Raw genomic sequence first — 20,456 nt, 5'->3', positions numbered from 1 at the left:
GCAGAGATGCCTCGAAAGCATTTTCTCCAGATGTACAAGGAACATGCTTGTTTGGTACAGACCCCACATGACTCATATCACAAAATCTGTGATAGATAGTTTCCCATTCAGGAAGGTTGTAAACAGCTCTGTAACATTCAGGGTGATACAGTGTATGATCCCACTTCTGCTCCTCTGACACCATCAGAAAAAACACGACCCATGCTGTATTATGTAAAAGAAATGTTTATTTCCATAATGATCACATACAGTACATTATTTTGAACATAAAAAGTGCAATATGCATTCAAACTACAGCAATGTACAGTACAAAAGTTACTGCATACTTAAATATAAAAAGAAAATGGTTACAAAACTGTGAAGTAACCCATTGTGATCGCTGTCACGTCAGCGTGACAAAAGCTTTTAAACTCACTGATGATATGAGCATAAAAGCTTAACAGCTATGAGCCCGATGACTTCTCTGAGTCTCTGTCCTTTCTCCCAAAAGGTGCAAAAAGATGTGACAGCATTTAAATACTTACATGATTGACAATATGGTTCACATATTTTGTACAGCGTCAATGGTGTTTCCAATTTTGTCGAGACAGCCAAAGAACTTTGGTCTTTCACATTTCAAAAAGCACAAATGAGTTGAAAGTGTTGGCAACCCTCAAGGATGAGCTCATTTATGGTAAAGAATGTTTGGATGTCAAGTGTTTAATGTTTTGTGTTCGTTTCTCGCCAAAATGGATCAGATAACTTTAGCTTGGAAAACACTCCGACATTCATTTTCTGATTTGACTGCTAAAAATCCTCAGTTCCTGTCACACCAGGTGTTTGCGTTATGATTTCAAGCCATGCAGTGTGACTCCACTCTGCTGTCCCAACAGCGTTGTAGGGAATGATGAGGTCAATAACATTACTCTAATGTTATTTTGGAAGATAGCTTGCTGTGTACCGGTATTCACTCAATAAAAAAAAGCAGTGCAAAGGAACAACAAACTCGGAAATGTTTTTGTTCTGTTTGTTGAGAACAGCGAGCAAGCCTCTGGCAAAACAAGGTCACAACTTTTTCTCGTCTTTCATCACATTCATTCACTCGCAGACTCGCATTCCATTACACATTAATGCATTAACACATGCCTCTGCATTAAAAGACTGATTTCCTCGCCTTAATTCGACATCAGCAAATGAACCGAGTTCAGCTCTGTTCATCTGAGAAAGAGCTCCATGAATGCAACATGAGGTAACCATTAATTTTACAACCCTCTAGCATCTAAAACATAAACTGTGCGGTAAACAACTCTACATTTATTAACACTTTGCTTTCTGTCAGGCTCCACTGAGGGACTCGAGTTCATCAACGTAGGCGACCACTTTGTACCAGACAGGAAAAATAATCTAAGTGCCAATGGATACCATAATTTGGTACATATCAGGTACTGTGAAGTTAAAGGTTAAAGAGCGTCTTGTACCGTCTCATCCTGCAGTCTAACACACAGCTCCGTGCCTCTGGTCTCATTGGTAAGGCACTTGTTTGTCCATGAATCAAACCTAGTTAGAGGGGAACTGATGGCTTTAAACATTTGTCAGATACAGCAATATGACTTTCATCACTGTGAACAGCAGTTTGAGAAACAATGTGGCAAAGGAGAGAGTACAGCACTCCTCATAACAACAGTTGGCATTGTTTTTTTCTTTTCAATTGTTTCGTTTGCCTCAACGCTCCAGACCGACAGGGTGACCGATGAGGCGATGTGTATGGAGCGTACATAACCTCCGCTTGATGTGTCAGCTTCTGGGCTCACCTGGTAGCGCTCTCTCTGGAGTGTGCAGGTCCTTGCAGGGCCGCGACAGAGCAGAGGTGGTGGGGGAGTCCCACTCCAGGCCTGGATCTGGCTCTGGGGACAGTGAGAGGAGCAGTAGTGTTCCTGCATCTGAGGAGCAGGCCGAACACAGGTCCTCCGAGGAGAAGTTGAGGCTACCCAACTTGGCCAGCGAATTGGACCGCTTCAGCCTCGAGGGCACGGTTAGGCCTGCCAGACGCATGCGGGTCTCGATCTCTTGCGCCCTCTGACGTACGAGACCGGGTTTCCCCCTCACGCTGCGCAGACTGTCGCTGCTGGAGCTGCGTGTCAGGGTGGAGCCGTGAGGCGAGGAGGTGGGTGTGAGCAGCCCAGACCCCACCACCCCCAGCAAGGCTTCATTGGTCAGCGGCACCACCAGTGGCTCTAACCGCACTTGGCATGGTGTAGAAGATTTAGGGAAGTCCCCAGTGCAGCCGGAGAGCTCTTCTTCATCCTCAGCATGACAGGGGCTCTTTTTGGACCTTTGGCATGCGTGCAGAGGCCTCAGAGAGTGCAGGCTCTCCTGGGATAAACCTGAAAGTCTTTCTAGTCTCTCTGCACGCCGGCGGACCAACCCAGACCTCTGCAGCTGCAAAAGAGTCTCCTGCTGCTGGCCAATATAGCAAGCCACAGCAGGCTTCTCTTCCTCCAAATCCATTCTCATCAGCTCAGGGAGAGCATCTGAGGAGGCTGGAGATTTGCTTTTCTGACTCTCCGTCTTTTCTTCCAATAAATCACCATCATCCTTCGGCTCCAGCGAGTGCGGTGAGTCTCCTGGCTGCTCGTCTCTGTCGAGCGGAGCTGTGGGCGTGGAGGCAGCACAGTTGGCACACGGAGGACCGCAGGGGCACAGCAGTACCACTGAAGACGCGGGGCCTTCAGAAGAGGTATCGGACTGTGGGAATGAAGCACTTGGGACTTCAGGAGGACTTGCATTAAGGCAAAGCGTAGAGACCAGGGGTGGAGAGTCTCCTTTCTGCTTGGACTTTGAATCACACAAAGACAGCGTAGAAGGATCAGCTGGAGGAGTGATGGAGGAAGCGTTTTGCTAAAAAAAAAAAGAGGAAAGAAAAAAAATGTCACAGGGAATGTGGTCACTTTTTCAAACTGGATGCATGAAATGAATAACAGCATTGTCAGTGAAAATGATCATACAACTCAAACTTACATAAAGGTTAGGTGGAGTGCTCAGATGGTTGTTATTGTTGGAGTTTTCATTTAGGGTTGCCAGGTCCATCCCATTACCCTCTGTATCCACATCTTGTGTTTCCTCTCCTCCGCCTCCTTCCCCGCCACCTCCGTCATCTGGTTGCATGAGAACCTCCATCTCTGCCTCCTCCTTCTGCACCTCCTCCTCATCCTCCTCCTCCACTGTGCTGAACTCCAGCCTCAGACGGAGCTCCTCCAGGGGCTCAGGGCCGCGAGAGCTTGTCTGGGCAGCAGTTCCCTCTGCTGAAGTCCCAAAGTGGGAGAGTGGCAAACCTTCACGCCCATCAAAGGCCTCATCATCCAGCAGAGCATCCCGCTCTACATCCTCAATTTCTATAAAGACTTTTTCCATGCCGAGAAGGGGAGGGCCGCGCACGGGCGTTGACGGTTCGCTGTCAAGCGCCGAGTCAGAGAGGCGGCGGAAATAGTAGTTGTTGTAGGCGGGGTCGATTTCCAGTGAAACAGTTCTGCACGGGGAGGGACATGCAGCCCCCTTATCAGACAGTGCCTCATCACAGCAGGGAGACATCCCTGGCTCTGGAGTCAGGTGGCCTCCCTCGTCCCCTCCACAACACTGAGCCAACCCCTGCTGCCCCTCTGCCATCTCACAGTCTGCGTCTGGATGCCACAGCTTGTTGTGACGCTGTTTACTGGAAATGTACAAATACAGAAGTCAAAAACCATGTTCACAGAGAAAAGACAACCAGGGAACAACACTGTACGCACAAACACACACACAGGGGCTGTACCTAGCATCCAGGATGCCCTCGTACTCAGCGAGCTGCCTCATGAATCCCGGGTTGGGTCGAGTGATGCTCCTCTTTTGCTTGACGAAGTTGTAAGCCTTCTCTAGCGACCAGCCGTACTCCTTCATGGCGTAAGCGATGACGGTGGAGGCAGACCGACTCACACCCATCTTGCAGTGAACTAAACACTTGGAGTGGTTTTTTCTGTGGGAGGGAAATTAAAAGTGAATGCAGGGTCTTACCTACTGTTATATGTGTTTTTTTGACAGTGCCTAAGCTGAATGAACAGAAAAAAGCATGCTGCATGTTTTGCTCTCTCTGTCGCACACACACACGCGCACACACACGTTTGTTCGAGCTGCATATGGAGGACTGAAAAACAGCGCAATGTTGTTTTACATCAAACTCACTGATATTCATTAAATGTTGAATATTTTCCTCATTGTTGAAATTTTATTCATCCACCACACGATTAGACACAGTTTCTGATGATAAAATGGGCTTAAATCAAAAAAGGCAGAATTCAGAAAAACTGAAATGCAAAACATGGAACTTGGTAAAAAAATAAAATAAAATTGAATCTGGAGTAGAAAAAATAAACTGATTTCACAGGGCCGTCCTCCTGTGATGATGAGATGTCTTTCTAAACGGATACATGCAGGAGCAACATGTTTTCTGTTCCACTCAGGACTCACTTTGCTTTAACAATGAAGTTGTATGTCTCGTTCCAGTGGGCCAGCAGGTCAGTGGCGTCTTCATCGTAGACGCGTATGTTGTGATAACTGAATGTGCCTGGAAAGAAGTTGTCTATCTCCCTGGTAACGTTGAGGATATAGCCCACCCTGGGGAGGAAAGATAACGAAAACTCATCAACAACATTCCTTCTTGCTCAAATCATCACGAATATGTTTTTTGGTGCAGCTATCGTAGCTACTCCATAATATAAAATAAATCACCCCGTCTCTTGCAGCTCCTCCAAATTAGATGCATTCCATTCAGATCCCTACAAACAAATCAGGGAAAATACTGTTTAGACTCAGTATATTTTCAAGTCTTTGTAAGCTTGTCCTTCCTCCAAAAACAATCATTTCACAGGGAAGCAGTCCTCCTTTGGGATGGAAGGAGAATTGTTTTATCTGAGTTATTCACAGGAAACAGAAAGATGGAAGAGACGGTATCAGCTGTCCCACCAGGTAGACGTGGTCAAAGATGAGAGTGGCCTTGTCCATCTGGCCCAGGATCAGCAGCATCTCATTGTCGATGAACTCTTTGTACTCCTTCAGGTTACAGTTCATGTGTTGTTCCAACTCTGTACGGATCTGCAGAAGAAAAAATGCAGAATATGTTGATTTTTGTTAATTATGGGGATAAGCTTAAATTCTTTCCCTGAAGACTGCAAATATTATGTAGCTGTCAAAAGATGGAACATTAAAGATGACTAAGTGTCATAGTTTGGCTGGTTAATATTGGTTTTAGTTAACGGATTCCTGAAATTAGCAACAAATCTAAAATCAAGAAACATCTACAGAGTAAATTTACTCCAAGGTATGAAAATGTGTGTGTGTGTGTGTGTGTGTGTGTGTGTGTGTGTGTGTGTGTGTGTGTGAGTGTGAGTGTGTGTGTATTCTACCTGTTTGCAGGTGACGTTCTCGAGGTCCTGGCATGTCATGATGCTTCTGAGTTTGGCTTTAATAAGGCACTCTGTCCTCTCTCTCTCTGAAGGCCTACCAAACATGACGTCCCGTGAAAATCTCAGCAGTCGCACAATAACAGTCGTTCAAGTTATTTCAACAACAGGTGCAGCAGTGATTAGCTTCAGTCTTTACATAAGGCGCATGGTTCAAGTTGTGTTTACTTACTTGTCGACAAACATGGGGGGTGAGTCCGGCCGTGTGGTCTCTAAGTCCTTCATGGCGTTCCACTCGTTGATGCAGCTCTGGTCTGAAGCGATGCAGCTCTCGTAGTAGCCCATCCAGGTGAGAGCCATACCTCCGGGGAAGTAGTTGTACCTCCGTGACACCTCACATACCTTGTGCAGCACCTGCAGGGCTGACCTAGATTGGAGAGATAAAGGTCATAGTTGCAAATAATTCAAATAAGTCTGGTTTTGTCAGGTATTTCAGTAAAAATAATGATATTAGTGCAGTGCTAACAATCTGTCAAAGGTTCCCTGCAATTCTCTGCACATGCGTCTTCACGTCAGCAGGTGGCAGACTGAATCAGCACTGCTTCAGTATGCCTCACTGCAGCAGAGTGGCACATGTGTGTATCAGATTTATTGTGGTGTGTCATGAAGCTAGATTGTTTTAGACAGCCACTGTGGCTCCAGAGGTTGTTTTATTACTCACCACATGGCCTGCACTGACACGGGTTTGAAGACGTGAGTCCGGCCTGCCGTGTTCACAGTAAAGCCCCTGAGGAGCAAACAAAACAGATGGTCATCGCCTGAGCACCACATCGCTACGTGTGCATCATGCTCATCCTCAGTGTCAGGTGCAGACGCAGTGTCGGGTAGAAAGTATTGAAATATCAACGGGTTAAATGCCGCAGCTGTGTTCTCTGTTCGTACAGCAGGGGTCACGCTGACAGAGAGAACTCACCCATCTCCATCCAGATGGATCTTTGTGTCACTCCACAGAGGCAGCACCATGCCGATCGAACAGCTTTTGCTAGCAATGCAGAAAGAAAATTAAACGCCGTAATGGCACATGTGCAAAGCCGACAGCGTAGACATGGTACAAGCATACCATACAATACAGACAAAACAGCAATCTGTGGGCCATTTAGAGCATGAAGCAGCTCTGTGGGTGAGTGTTGTTCACACTCATAAATACAGATTTGTCTAATAGTTCATGCATCATGTCTACTAGTAATATCAATTCATAACTGGACCTCTGTTAGCTTTTAGCAGATGGCCGGCCGTCTGGAAAACAATGATCATAAAACCCCCACACACACCAAGAGGGCTTACTCTTACCAGTCTTTACTGGTAAAGTCGATTCCCAGTAGGATGTTCTCCTCTGTGTCTTGTCGCCCACTGGTGTACACCACCACCATGTAGCGCACACGATCTGACCATGCACTCTCCAGCCGCACCGCCTGGACACAGAGAAGACAGTTTACTTCAAATTCAAAGTCGGAGCTTATTGGTTAAGAGTAAGAACTGGTCCATAATTGACTTGATAAATGCTTCAGTATGTTTAATAAACATACTTAAATAGACTTAAAACTTGCTGGTTGACCCATTCTGAATTCAAATAAATGTAGTGTAGCGCGTTTGTGATCATCATGGCCTCATTTACAGAAGAGCAAAACTCTGATTGTACATAAAAGCAAAAGCCAGAGAGAACTGACCCTCCTGCTAAAATCTGTGCCCAACAAAGTGTCAGAGCTGGATGTTTTTAACATAAAAAAAAAAAAAGCTGGAGGACAAATTTGATGTAATAGGGTAACCGAGTCCTCAGGATGTGTGAGAGCAGAGCTGGAAAACATAAAGTGAAATAACTCAGCTTCACACTAACGCATACCCACACACACACCATGGAAACATTTGGTAATGCTCTCCTGTGTGTGTTCAAACCTGCTCTCATGAACTAGTAATTGCAGTGAACAAATAAGGGTCTTAAGTACACAATAAAATGCCTTCTGGAGGGTTTGCTATGCCAGGCTGTTAGTCACTGGCATGTCTGTGTGCATGTTTTTGTTTTGATGTATGCATATAGTCATGTTGTCTCTCACCAGTTTGATTCTGTCCTCCGAGCGAAGGATGTTTATCATCACCTGCAAGTGCTGAGGTAAGTCGCCTGTTGAAGAGGATCAGAATGAAAAGCGATCCATGAAGAGTGCTGCTGGCTGGTGTCACTGATTATTAATGTGCTTTGTCATACACGACACATTTTGACTTGAAAGACGATCCAAACAAGATAAAGCCTGTTTCACTTTGACAACAATGATCAGGAACATTAATGAGAACATAAAGCATGCTGGGGACATCATATGCCTTTAGAACTAAAGGTATTGCTGCAGTTTGGTGCAGGTATGTGAAGTTACAACGCTCCCTAGTGTTTAACTCTAAAATCCTTCCCCTGGACACGATAACATACAACCTGTTCATCGGTTCTTAATCAGCTAACGTGTCTTCACTGAAGAGAAGTGAACTGACAATAAATTTTCTGTCTTTGTATGAGCTAATTCATCTGCCACAAAACCACAACTCAAGAGGTTGTCTTTGTTCATTTTCCATCCCTCAGCGCTCCCTGTGCCAGGTCTGATGTAAGACGTGTCAGTGAAGCAGGATAATAAAAACAGGGCGTGGAGATGGACCGACAGCAAATCAGCTGACGGAGAGCCAGCTATGCTGATATATGTCGCAACAGGTAGACTAATCATGTCACTCTGGCTGGTTTTACCTGCAGATAAAGTGCCTGACTCTGCCTGGTCATGAACTCTTTCTACCTCTTTTACAGCCGTATATCACTTCAGTTAAATCACAGAAAAAACATGGAACAAGTGACACTCTCTACAGCATGCCATTGATCACTTACATCATTATCTTAGAGCAGCTAAAACAAGTTTTTAACAGGAAACTGTCTCAATTTAATACTCATGCCTCTACATGACCTACATGAGCAAAAGAGACCAGATTGGCTATTTCTACATAGTTATTCTTAATGCCTGTCACCAGATCTGATTCCCCATGAAATGAGGCGAAACAATTTACAGTGGGCAGACCGAGAGAGCCTATCACATTTTCCCAGGTGAAGGAAAAGAAAGCAGGAGAGTTTGTCTTAAGAGTATCTTATTTTTGACGTTATATTTTGTGGTTGCAGCTGATACTGGGGTAGGATCAGCAAACAGACAAAGAAAAGAATCTACCTGAAGACAAAAAAAAGTTAAAACGAGAGTGTAAAAGTGTAAAAAAGTCTTGCCTGATGATTACTGTTCTGACAAAACTTCAAAGATGCCTTTGACAATAAGACCCAGAGGTTTGGCAAACAGCTTAAAAGACGTCTGATTGGGGCACATGCATGTAGATGTGTAACTGTCATGGCATGTAACTGTCAAAAGGAACCTGGACATACAAAAAAACACACTGACACACTGAAATAGCTCCAAAACTGTCCTTTTAGATTAAATATAAAAAACATGAAAAGATTCTGCATCAGATCTGTCAAGGTGTTATCACTCACAAAGCAACTACTGTGTTTCTCTCAATAACGGCAGCATGAACAGAGCTGAAATCTAAACAAGTCATTTCCTGTTTGCTGTTGACCTAAACAACATTTCCTGTAATGACAGACAGCGGTTATATTTAACAGCTAAATAGCTCAAACTCTAATTTCAAATACTGCACATGAACCAATAAAATTCTTTAAAAATAAGATTTTAAATACTGCATACAGATACTCAAGGTATTATAATGCTCTGAGTTACTGTTCACTGTCCATAGCTGCAAGAGGAAGAGAAAAACCTTTACGTGTGTTTTTGATTGTTTTGATGGATCCAAGTGGATCAAACTGTTTAAAGAGTCAAGTGAGTTCATGGTCCTGTGGCAGCCAAGTTGGCATCTGTTCTGAATAACAACAGCTGCAAGACATGGGAGTCATACACAGAAACATAAATATATCTACAGAGAATTATGTATCATGTGTCCGTGTTGATGGGAGAGGGTCAAACCAGTTCAGCTGACAGGCTTGACTGACACCACCGACGTTCAGCTTGGATACAAGCACTTTGCCTCACCTCACATCTTTTTTTTTTTGAAGGTCGCAGATACTGGGAAATTATACAACTATTTCCTCAGCCGAACGTTTAAGAGAACAAAGCAGGACCAGCAAATATGTGGGTTACCTGACAAAGTGGCTGGGAGAGTGGACAGAACTGCCAGCCACAGCCATGATTTGCCAAATGGCTTGGCAGCGTTTTGGCTGTTGGCTGGTGCGGTTTTCCCATCATGCCAGTGGCCTGTCAGGTCAGCCTTATGTCTTTAAAGCAATAATTGTGGCTTTCAATGTTGACATTTTAGAAACAGTCTTTGATTAAAGACACTGGCCGCTCCATTGTTCAGTGCAATCAACAAACAAGACCACTACACATGTATTCATATAAGTCACCAGAACAGTGTGAGGCCGACTATGTACTATCAATGTTTTCCAGTTCCTGAGCAATTGATTTCCATCATCCCATGCCCCCAAACTCAATTTCCTTCAAAACTTGGATTTTGGTCATTGAGTTGCTTCAGTAAAATTTGTCAAATAAACTAGAAAACAAAGTCGTAGAGGACATGCTGAGAACAGTCATTCACATTTACCTTATGTACCCTTTACTCAGCAAAGCACAGCGAGGAAAAACAGAGGACACACGAGGTAACACAAACAATAAAGGCCTCTTTTAATCGTCGACAGAAGTTTTGCTCACAGTGTCACCATGCGCTGGATTTAAACACTAATCTGCCTAAGCTATATGTCTGGAACATGCTTATCAACGAGGCAGCCTCCATCCTCCTCACCTCCGCTACAAACATCTGCTGCGGTGTTGAGGAGTGCAGCACATTAACTCATCGTGCAAACGCTCCATATGACGTGGACAGAGAAGTGTGACGAGGAGATTAAAGAGATCAAAACTCCAGTCTGGGTAAATGACGTGGATAACAAGGTGTGCTTTTTGGGTGTCGTGCCTTGTGCTTCTCACCTGCATGTTTGTGGTGAGGATGTGCTTTCTGGCCCTGGTGACTGCTTCCCTGCTGCAGGAAGAGAGCAGCACCCTTCACCATGAAGAAGCTCTCACTCAGGCTGCAAACAAAACAGGACAGAGGGGTTAAAAGCACTGAAACAGAGACGCCATACATTAGATGCCACACTGCAGAGCAACAGCTCAGCACGATCGTGCCAGCTTGTTTGTTGGACAGCGAGGCTGAGAAGTGGGGCACAGGACTAATGAAATATTCGGTTTTAAAAGGACAGTTGAGTTCAGTCGACACAGCCAATGAGATGAGCATAAATCATGGCTGCCTGCTGCTTGTGATTTACCTCAACAGCTGAGTGGAAAAGCCCAGCTGCCACGTTACAGAAGCAGACCTCAGGTCTGCAGTAGCCATGAATCAAGCTTTGATGCCGAATGCTTATCTGTCTTTTTCTGCTGCATGGGCTGCACTCAGATCTGACTTGTCAGGTCTCTGCTGGCTTGTTGTAATGCAACACAGACCTTAATTACTGACCTAAGTGCAGTTGTTTGTGATGCTTTCACAACGACCAAAAAGCAGCAATTACCAGCTCACACCTACCTGTAAAAAAATGACTTTTTTAGGTTATGCACTGGAGCCGTCAACAGATGACATAAGTAAGGAACTGCAATAAAAAAGTAGTGAGGTGTGTCCTGCGGGCTGAATTCAATCATTCCATTTCATTGAAAAGAAATGCGAGCACACTCTTAAATCCACCTGGCAGCAGGGTGGAACACATGCACCATGTATTCAGTGTGTGCAGTCTGGCAAACCAGGCCATCATTAGGAAAGAGCAGAAGTGATGAGTGACAGGAACAAAACAAAATCCAAACAGGTACTAAAGACAAAGCTGTCTCTAAGTACAGCGAGAACATCAATACATTGGTTTAGTGTCAGTATTACGAGCTAACGTTAGCTTAAAAGAGCAATACTGGTGTCAGTCTGGTATTATTTCTACTGACAACACACACATTGACCAAATGGCTTCAGTTTAGACAGATCTTAATAGAAGTCCTTCATCTCGTCACGCTCTGAAGCTGTTCCCTCCACAGCTCCTTCAGGTATTGGACAGGTAAGTATGAAAGTAAGCATAAAGTATGTAAGTAGTATACTGTGTATGTGATCCAGAGGTAGGTTTTATGCAGGAATACAGTAATTAGGGTGAGTCTGTGGAAGTGTAAAGCAAGAAGACTGAAGTTTTGTAAAATCAGATTCAGAAATGTGGACTTTCACGCAGAAAAGATTGACTAATTCTGACAAAAAGAAATTTAGAGATGGATAAATGAAATTAGATAAAATGTATGAGGCAATTAAGACCTCACAAATTCAAATTTAAGACGTTTTAATGACTTTTAAGGCCTAATATTTCTAACACTGAACTCAAACATTTGAAGACTTTTGCAGGCACCCTGCTCTCTCTGATCAGACTTTCAAAAACCCACATACAGAAGAGCAGGCCTGGGCCAAACAGATGATTCTGTGGGAACAATGGGCTTCGTTTGTGCACCTCGCAATAAATTCCCTCCGCCCCCAGCGCCACAGAAAAAAGTTCCACAGTGACAAAGCACGGGGGTGGACACTTCTCAACAAGAGCCTTTGTCTCACTTTGGTGGATTTTTGTTGGAGTCTGTTCTCTGTTTGAGATGTACGATGCTGTCGAGAGGCTTTACTGTCAGGGAGTGATAGATAGTGGCATGAAAGTGGCAAGAGCACGAAGAGGGCTGCAACCTCATTACTGCTCAGGACTGTATACAGATCCCTGCTGCACATTTTTCCTACTTTATGTCCCAACTTTAAATCCACAGGTTTGAGCCTGAGATACCTGAGAACTTCCCAGAAAAAAGGTGCACTTCGGTAAAGTTTGAGGATGTGTGAAGCTTGTCCTTATGTGTAAATCACGAGCTGTCCCACTGCTTTACAGGCTGTGCTCAGACATCCTAATTAAACAGACTCAGCTCCACTGTCTCTTGCCCTGAAGCACCCTGCTATCAGCTTCTCCACAAACACTGGGGCTAAAAATACATCTGGTATCAAAGCAAACAAAGACTATGACAGAAAAGCTTGCCTCAAAGCTTCCACATGATTACAACTTAGAGTACCTATAGCTCCTTTACAGACAGAACGACAAAGAACGCCAACACATCAGGTCATATGGATGAACGGTTGCAGAAACATCACGAGTACAGTAACTTGTGCACCACTGGATCTCAGTTACCACTGCATGATAACTTATTTTGATTGAGGTCCAATATCTCATATCAGCTGGACATGTTCAATGATTGATTCAGTCTGCTGGCCTGGAATAACACCAAAGTATCTGAGTCTGAAACCAACATTCCAACTCCTACACTGAACTGATAAATGTCAATATAACAGCAAACGATTTACAATTTCTTTCAAACATAACCACTGAGTGTAGAGCGTATTTGATCTCAAATCTCATCCATGAAGGACCTTGTTCCCACGAGTTCAAACCTCATGTTACAGGATAAACTTAACTCACATGCGGTTGATCTCACTCTGGGTCAACACGGCGTTCTCCACAAAATACGGCAGCATCTTCATCACGGCCTCCTGAATGGGTTCTGCAACTAGATGCATCCTGTTGTCCGTAGCGAGACCCAGGCCTCTCTGCCGTCTGCTACCTCCTCTTCATCAGCCTCCACAAACAGTGATGGAGCAAAGTGCAAAAGAAGAAGAGTGACGGGTTCAGGGCTCGGCCCGTTGCTTTTTGAGTGGCAGACTGACTGACAGCCTGCGCTCATCTGTGCTGCTCAGTGAAGAAGTGCCGTCTGTTCTGATGCCACACCCTCCTGTTTCCTCCTCCTCCTCCCTCATCTGAGCGTCTCCGTGTGTGAGAGCGAGTCAGACTCCTGCCTGGAGGGACGTCCTGCAGTCTCCACCCGCTGCCTCAGGCACACACAACTGTGCTCGTCTCCGTCCCTCAGTCTGTTTTAGTCTGTGTCACACTCTCACAGCATGCGTTCACATCCGTAAGAAAGAAAGACAGTGCATTTCATGCTCTCCTTCATGATAAGCACTTTGCTAAAAGACACAAAGTCAATCGTCTGCTCTTCCACATACAAACCCCCCTCCGGGTTACAGAGTGAATCTAGAAGAATTCAAGAGGTGGGCTTCCCCTTCCGTCAGCATGAACTCTGATCCTTTACTTTCCTCATCCATCAGGTCTGACTCAGTACAAAGTGAACAACAGGTTTCCTCTATAGCCAATGCAAAACATGTCCACTTCCAGGAGCCTGTGTTGCTGTCCAACAGAAGCCATCTCTCTAAAACCCGCTGGAAGTTTTGCTTACTCTCTCTGTCTTCCGGAGAAAAAGCACAAGACCACTTGTTCAATTGGAGGAAGGCAAAAAAAAAAAAAAAGGAGCCAGAGGAATTTTGGCCAAAACTTCCGAATGGGATGTCTCTGTGTGGATGCCACCTTAAGGGTCAACTGAATCCAAGGTAGTGCCTCCGGGGAGCTTAACACATGGGCCAAGCATTGGTGGAAAGGGCAGTGAGAACTGGCAAACTCCCAAAACTCCCAAATCTCATTATACCCAGGCTTATAAGGGAGGGATTATCTTGTCTCTCTCCCTCGAGTGGCCAACACTGGCTGTCACTCACTCAGATGTACTGCAAACAAACAACGTATTATTAGAGAGCATAATGACAGGTGAAGGATGACACATGCTTTATATCTAATGCATCTGTAGTGAATGTTCTTTTTAGATAGAAAGTAAAGGAAAGAAAGTAAAATGCAAAACTGAAGTGAAATATAATAATCCAGTCCAGAAGAATTGTTGAAACTGAGTCCAGAGATTAGACTCTGTTTGGGGGCTGAAAGCTAACATAGACCATAACTTTCTTTCTCACTTTCCCTCTCTCACAAAGCAAAACCCCACACATACACAAAGAAGTGGCACGACTCTGTTAATCTGGGAGGATTTGCTGACAGGCATTAACAATGGCTCTGCGACACAGATAACAAGATAGCTCTCCTATTCTCCCAGACAATAGGACAATGTCTGTAACACCTGATCGCCAGCAGACACTGAACTCTCAAACTGACACAGGTGCAGTCCTGTTCCAGGTGGAAACTTGGACAGCCCAGTGCGTCAGGTGCATGTAGAAGTGGAGGGACCTGATTGGATACAGGAACTGAGGTTAAGGTTTAGGAGCGGCAAGCACGAATGATAGCATGTCAGAGGGTTAAGGTATAGTTTGTTGCTGCAGCAGCAGCCAGATGGATGGGTGAACAGGGCCAAACAAGACCAGATGTCCTCTAAGCCACTGCCCTGAATCACCTGGTGTAACAGTATGTAAGAGGCTGGATTACACTGAGGACTCACCACAAAAACTCTACACAGAGGCAGTAACCAAGCTGGTTTATTCACGGTCTCAGAGTGTTTTGCGCACACCAGCACAATGAGGGAAAAAAGGCCTCCTCTTGGGGTTGCCAGTTGGATAATGGTGGCATTTTCCCACTTACAGCACTGAAAGGGGGTGGGTGGGGGTGCAGCGGGGCAGGACAGGGAGGAACAAACCTCCTCAGGTGTCAGTGGGGACATGGAGAGCCTCAGCAAGAAACACTGGCATCATCATGTCACTGAGGAAAGGTTAAGCTACAATAAAGACCCAGAGATGGTGCTTCTGCTGCCGTTTGTCTGCCCGACTTTCTGCTATCAACACATACTCTACATTCAAGCCCAGAGGGAGCCTTTTGACCTATTAGGGCATTTAAAAGACGACCAGTCTTGACAAGTGTGCTATTTGAGTGAGAAAGTGGCGGGATGAGTTTAAACGGACTTCACATTAGCAGTGTCCCAGCATATTTCTGAGTGAAGCCAATAATCTGCCAATCCTTTATCGTACCCGCCGTGCTGAATGCCTCCTCCTCATTCCAAACACTGCACTCCATATCTACAAGCCAGAACACACATGCATAAACACACATTTTTGTCCATTTGTGCTTCTTGCCCAACTCTGCTGCGCACAAGGTGGTAAGATGAAATCATTCGTTGGTTCAGTGCCACCGACACCTGCGTGATGTTTACGTTGGCCTCCATCAACCCGTTGGGCTTGTCATCTTTATCAAGGTCAGTCGGGAACAGCAAGTGCAAGTACTCCCACTTGGCAGTCGTAAACCTGTCCATCAGCGGATGTAGCTATCCATCTAATGTGCTCGAACAGAACACCCTGATCTTAAGAGAAATACGTCCGTCAAGTAAAAGACAACTTAATATGCCATAATACACAAAGCATGAATTTACCGACAGTTTCATTGCATAACGTGGCCTACAAGCCCAAAAAATGGAAGCAATCTTGAGGCAAGACAGGACTCGCATCATGCATAGATCACTCTCACACACATGCAGTGCTTAGGGACATTGCATAGGCTGTTGCACAACTGAAAAGAACTCCACTCTTAGAATGACGCATTGGATGATCTCAGCGTCGTAAGTGTTCTATCCAAAGTGAACTTTTCTGCAACAAAGATCTGAAACATCACGAATCTCACAAGAGAAAATTACAAATTCATAATAAGAATGCACATTCGCATTCATACTGGAGATTCTGTCAGTATGGATGACACTTTAAAACTGACTTTCTGTAATCATTGTCACCATCTTGACAAGCCGATATTATATGTGGGACCAAAATACATGCAGGCTTTTACAAAAGTGTTCATACTGATGTGCTCCGAGCTGAAATTAAAGCTCTCCAGTAAACAACTTTGCTGCAGTTGAGTTACAATATTATTGAGTTCATGCAGCACATTTCAGCTCAATTCTGGGAATGCGTCTTTCCAAAGCCGAATAGTTAAGAACAGAACAGAACATTCAGTATTAACAGTCGCACACCTGTAGAGCATCTGCAAAATAAAAAAAATAAAAAAAACTGCACTCATGGATGTTTTTTCACACCATAGTTGCTACACAGTCAAAGCATTTAAATGGGTTATCTGAGTCTGTACCTTACTACAAGTTTTCAAATGCTTTATGTTAACTGGAGGAAACAAATTTGAGAAAAAAGTAAATGTTTACTTTTTAAGATATATTCAGGAAGTATTTGGAGTTTGAATCAGAATCAATCCCAAGCAGCACAAGCACACATCTAGAAAAAGTCAAGTGACTCAACTGATAAAGCACAGCTGAAGAAAACGTTCATCGATCCAGGTGCCAATAAAAATGCAGACGCACCCCTCAACATAAAACCTGACAGACTACTGAGAACGTGGTTTTACAGTTGGTTATTAGGAATCGATGACTCCGCCAACAAGACAGACAGACAGGTGTTTTATTACACTGATGCTTAGTTGCCCTGCTATGCTGATGCCAGCTAGTCTGCCGCCACTCCAGATTTCACTAAATGACTCAAAGACAGATGCATCCAGTCAGTCAACAACACCTGCACATAAAATCTGACCTGCTTGCCACGTACCATGCAACAGAAGGGCTAAACTAAACGTAGAGTAAACTTACCTTTGATTTATTCGCCGTTCATCTTCACTCCCAAAATCCTGCAATGCAGATAAGGGGAAAAATGAATATAGCATCGAAACCATTTTGGCATTATTAACAAACATTACATACCTGCCATTTAAACTGAAACTAGAGGCTTGCACAACCATCCATCCATCCATCCATTATCTATACCGCCTATCCCTTTCGGGGTTGCGGGGGGCTGGAGCCTATCCCAGCTACAATGGGCGAGAGGCGGGGTACACCCTGAACCGGTCGCTTGCACAACCCTGATTCCCAAAAAAGTTGTGAAGCTGCATACACTATAAATAGAACAGAATGTGATAATATAGCTCCTTTTGGACTTTCAAGTCCAAAATAACCAAGATGTTAAATCTCAATGTTGGTATACTTTTTATGGCAGATACCACCACTCTTGTCATCAAATAATCTGTGAGAAAGTTGTATAGTTGTGCTATAGCAGTGATATGAAACCTCATGTGTTCAGCTATGAGCTATGACCAATGTTCACCTATGTAGTGAAGATCAGCTCAATTAATGTTTCATCACAGAGGGATTGTAGGCACAGAGGAGCACGGTTTGACTTTAGCATCAGTCCGGCAGTTTACTCCAAAAAAGGCTTTTGTTCTCAGTAGTCACTGTAAATGCAGGTGTGTGTTATATGGATTTAACAGCATCCACAACAACTGGAGGAGCCTGCAAGACACAGAGGGAGCAGACATGGCTTTGACATGAAATCTCCTCCACATTAAAAGTGAGCATGGTGGCTTAGCACCCAAATACAGCAGAAGCAGATTTAAATCTTGCTTGATTTTTATGGAGAGACCCCAATCCATGTCTGATGTATCATGATTTGGATTTTCTAAAACTAAGTCCTCTTAGAGCGATTTAAAAAAAAATATATATATATATCTGTGTTTAATTACAAAGTGGTGGATTTTTTTGCATGTTAAATTAAAAATACTTCAAATCACTGAATGGAACAGTTTATGACGACATTAATAAGGAGGAACAAAAGCCCAGTTGTGACTCGATTAATACCTACATGTCCACACATAAAAGAACAAAATCAAAGCAAAGTACTGACACAAGCTGTGGCCACTGAAACAAATGACAGAAAAGTTAATGCACCGAAAGACATATTTTTACACTGTCAGGGAAATTCTATAGCCACCACCGTACAGCCGCAGCAAGTCAAGCATATTTAGGAGGACAAAATAGAAATGCTATGGCGTACAGAAAAATGGAGAGTGCCACCGCATGTAAGAAAATCATTCTGCAGGAGAGCATGCAACACTTCATAACGAGCTATCCATTATTCTGTATTGGGTGAAATAATCTCGCACATTAACCGCCTCATGTCAGCATCTATTAAATCTGTTTACCTCTGCTCCCTCCTCCTCCCTTTCCCTCCCTTTACAGTAGTACTCCACCACCCCACCCACCCCTCATGAGTAGATGACATCATAGCTGCAGTAGCTTCCTGCCAGCTTTATCTGTCACACCTCATCACACCGCTGGCTGGGCCACAAGACACTGAGGTACAGGGACGAAAGCGATGCAGTCAAACCCACGGAGCGAGCTCCTTATAACAGCTGCAACCTGTTTGAAATAGGTAGTAACTATATATGATATTTAAAGTGTCACCTGATTGTGAATATGCTGCAGAAAGTCTTTTGGTCAAACTTTGCAATTGCATCCATCTATATGTCAAACACTGATGGCTGTAAATAAACCCAGCTACAGATATCAGCATGTTTGGTCTGATTTGGTCATAAGGGGCAGAGTAAGGTAAGCTTTCATGCCCATAGCTGGTAGTTAGCGCCCTCCTCTGGCAATAAAGGCGCGGAAAATCTTTTTACTTAACAAGCCAAGTTATCTTTGAACGATCTTAGCTTTGCGGTAAAGATCACTTTTCTTTTCTTTTGGCTCTGAGTGCCATGAAGATAAGAAAGTTCAAAGTGCTGTTATAAACTCTCTACTGCTATGTACAAGCATAAGCAAGCCTCAAAGATCAGTCTTTTCCCCCATACGGCTCTTTCCAGTCTGGAAATCTCATATTTTCTTTTATTTACTGCAGGGACCAACAGGACAGCAGATTGGAAATTGACACAGAAACGTCCTGTGCAGCTGACTGCCTCTAATGTGTTGTCTGCTAAGGAGAAAAAAGCTCAATCAAGCCATCAGGCTAAAACGTTTAATTTAAGTGAATGAATGTGAAATTAGCAGTGCTTGAACTACCGCAGCGTTGTGAGTGCCCTGCTATGGTTGTGCCGACGCTGTGTGCCATTTAACATTTTTATATTAAGGCACAAATACGTTATTTTCAATGTCAGTCAGTCACATCATAAACTGCTAACGTTAGCTAATGTTACAGCTCACAGGGCATCATTCATAAGGCACCTGTCACACTCAGCTAGCACATTTAAAAGAAAGCACACCACAAGTAGAAAGGGATTGAGGAATTAAATATGTTTAAAAATAATTGGCGTATTGAGATTTGTAGTGGCCGGCAATATCTAGTTATCAGTCACGAAGACGTTTGCTAGCTACCGTTAGCTAGCTAAAGACCTAGCTAGGCATTACACGTTAACTAACGGTGCTAATTTAGCTTCATTCAGCAGGCCTTTCTCCGGCAACATCTCCCCCATCCTCAGCCTTTCAATCAACACCTCACTACACCGGACCATCGTTTATGTCCACCCAGGACCCAAACTGACCTCCCCGGCGGTCGTGGTTGCTGTGCTGGCTGTGGATGCGGCGCTCGGGGTCGGGGACCGCTGCAGAGTAACCAACGCCATGGCTGGAAGCTGACCGGCCGGCCGCTGGGCCTGGTGAGCTGCTAGCTGCTGGGCTAACGATACATAGAACTGATGGATGGACGGATGGATGGAGGGAGGGCAGCCTTATTATCCTGCATGCAGGGCAGGAAGTGCAGCCTCCATGGCCGCAATAAAAAGGCAAGGCAATCCAAAGTGCTTTATGTTGTAAGACTTTAATAGAAGAGAAAATAATTTAATAAAATAAGATAGAAGAATGACATATGGAAGCTTCAATGGAATAAACACAATAAAGAGAAAAAAAATGTAATTCATCAAACCCAAATTTAATTTAGTACAAGGCGGTGGCAAACATAAAAGTAAGCCAATAATGATACTACTACTACTACTACTACTACTACTACTAATACTAATAATAATAATAATAATAATAATAATAATAATAATAATAATATGTGATCATCAGCAGTTAAACTTGTAGTATTGGAGGCAGTGATTCTGTCATTGTGAGTGCATTGTGACAGCAGCCATACAGAAGTTAATTGGCCATTATCACAGGCGTCATTAATGTTATTGGTGACATCTGTGTTTACCTTAAAGCTGCTGTGTGGTGTGTCCTGCTGGGGGTAAAAGTGACCTGAAAAGGGCCTTGTGAAAGGAGCCAGCATGGACAGAAAGAGGAAGTG

At 44.1% G+C, this 20,456-nt stretch overlaps 1 protein-coding gene across 2 annotated transcripts; it reads right to left on the bottom strand.

The window, feature by feature from the left end:
* Positions 1 to 209: 209 nt before the first annotated feature.
* ssh1a (slingshot protein phosphatase 1a) lies at positions 210 to 19,856 on the bottom strand. 2 transcript variants are annotated; one of them, XM_070964482.1, is made up of 15 exons: positions 19,711 to 19,856; positions 16,991 to 17,028; positions 10,475 to 10,575; positions 7,523 to 7,587; positions 6,762 to 6,883; positions 6,385 to 6,453; positions 6,133 to 6,198; positions 5,644 to 5,838; positions 5,415 to 5,508; positions 4,975 to 5,103; positions 4,741 to 4,787; positions 4,480 to 4,626; positions 3,788 to 3,988; positions 2,998 to 3,688; positions 210 to 2,877 (listed from the first exon to the last, which is right to left on the bottom strand). In XM_070964482.1, the coding sequence occupies exons 1-15, from the start codon at positions 19,789 to 19,791 to the stop codon at positions 1,774 to 1,776; spliced, it is 3,150 nt and encodes a 1,049-aa protein (XP_070820583.1). In that variant the 5' UTR covers positions 19,792 to 19,856; the 3' UTR covers positions 210 to 1,773. The 2 variants fall into 2 exon arrangements, with proteins under 2 accessions (XP_070820583.1, XP_070820584.1); XM_070964483.1 differs by lacking the exons at positions 16,991 to 17,028; positions 19,711 to 19,856 and adding an exon at positions 13,009 to 13,304.
* Between the last annotated feature and the right edge of the window lie 600 nt (positions 19,857 to 20,456).

The sequence above is a fragment of the Chaetodon trifascialis genome, chromosome 6, assembly GCF_039877785.1.
Source record: "Chaetodon trifascialis isolate fChaTrf1 chromosome 6, fChaTrf1.hap1, whole genome shotgun sequence".
NCBI lineage: Eukaryota > Metazoa > Chordata > Actinopteri > Chaetodontiformes > Chaetodontidae > Chaetodon > Chaetodon trifascialis.
This window is presented reverse-complemented; position numbering and strand designations above follow the sequence as displayed.

Coding starts and splice junctions, on each gene's coding strand:
- ssh1a (XM_070964482.1), bottom strand. CDS start 19,791: ATGGCGTTGGTTACTCTGCAGCGGTCCCCGACCCCGAGCGCCGCATCC. Junction 7,588..10,474: donor TCCTCACCACAAACATGCAG/GTGAGAAGCACA, acceptor CCTCTTCAACAG/GCGACTTACCTCAGCACTTG. Junction 5,509..5,643: donor CCCCCCATGTTTGTCGACAA/GTAAGTAAACAC, acceptor CATGTTTGGTAG/GCCTTCAGAGAGAGAGAGGA.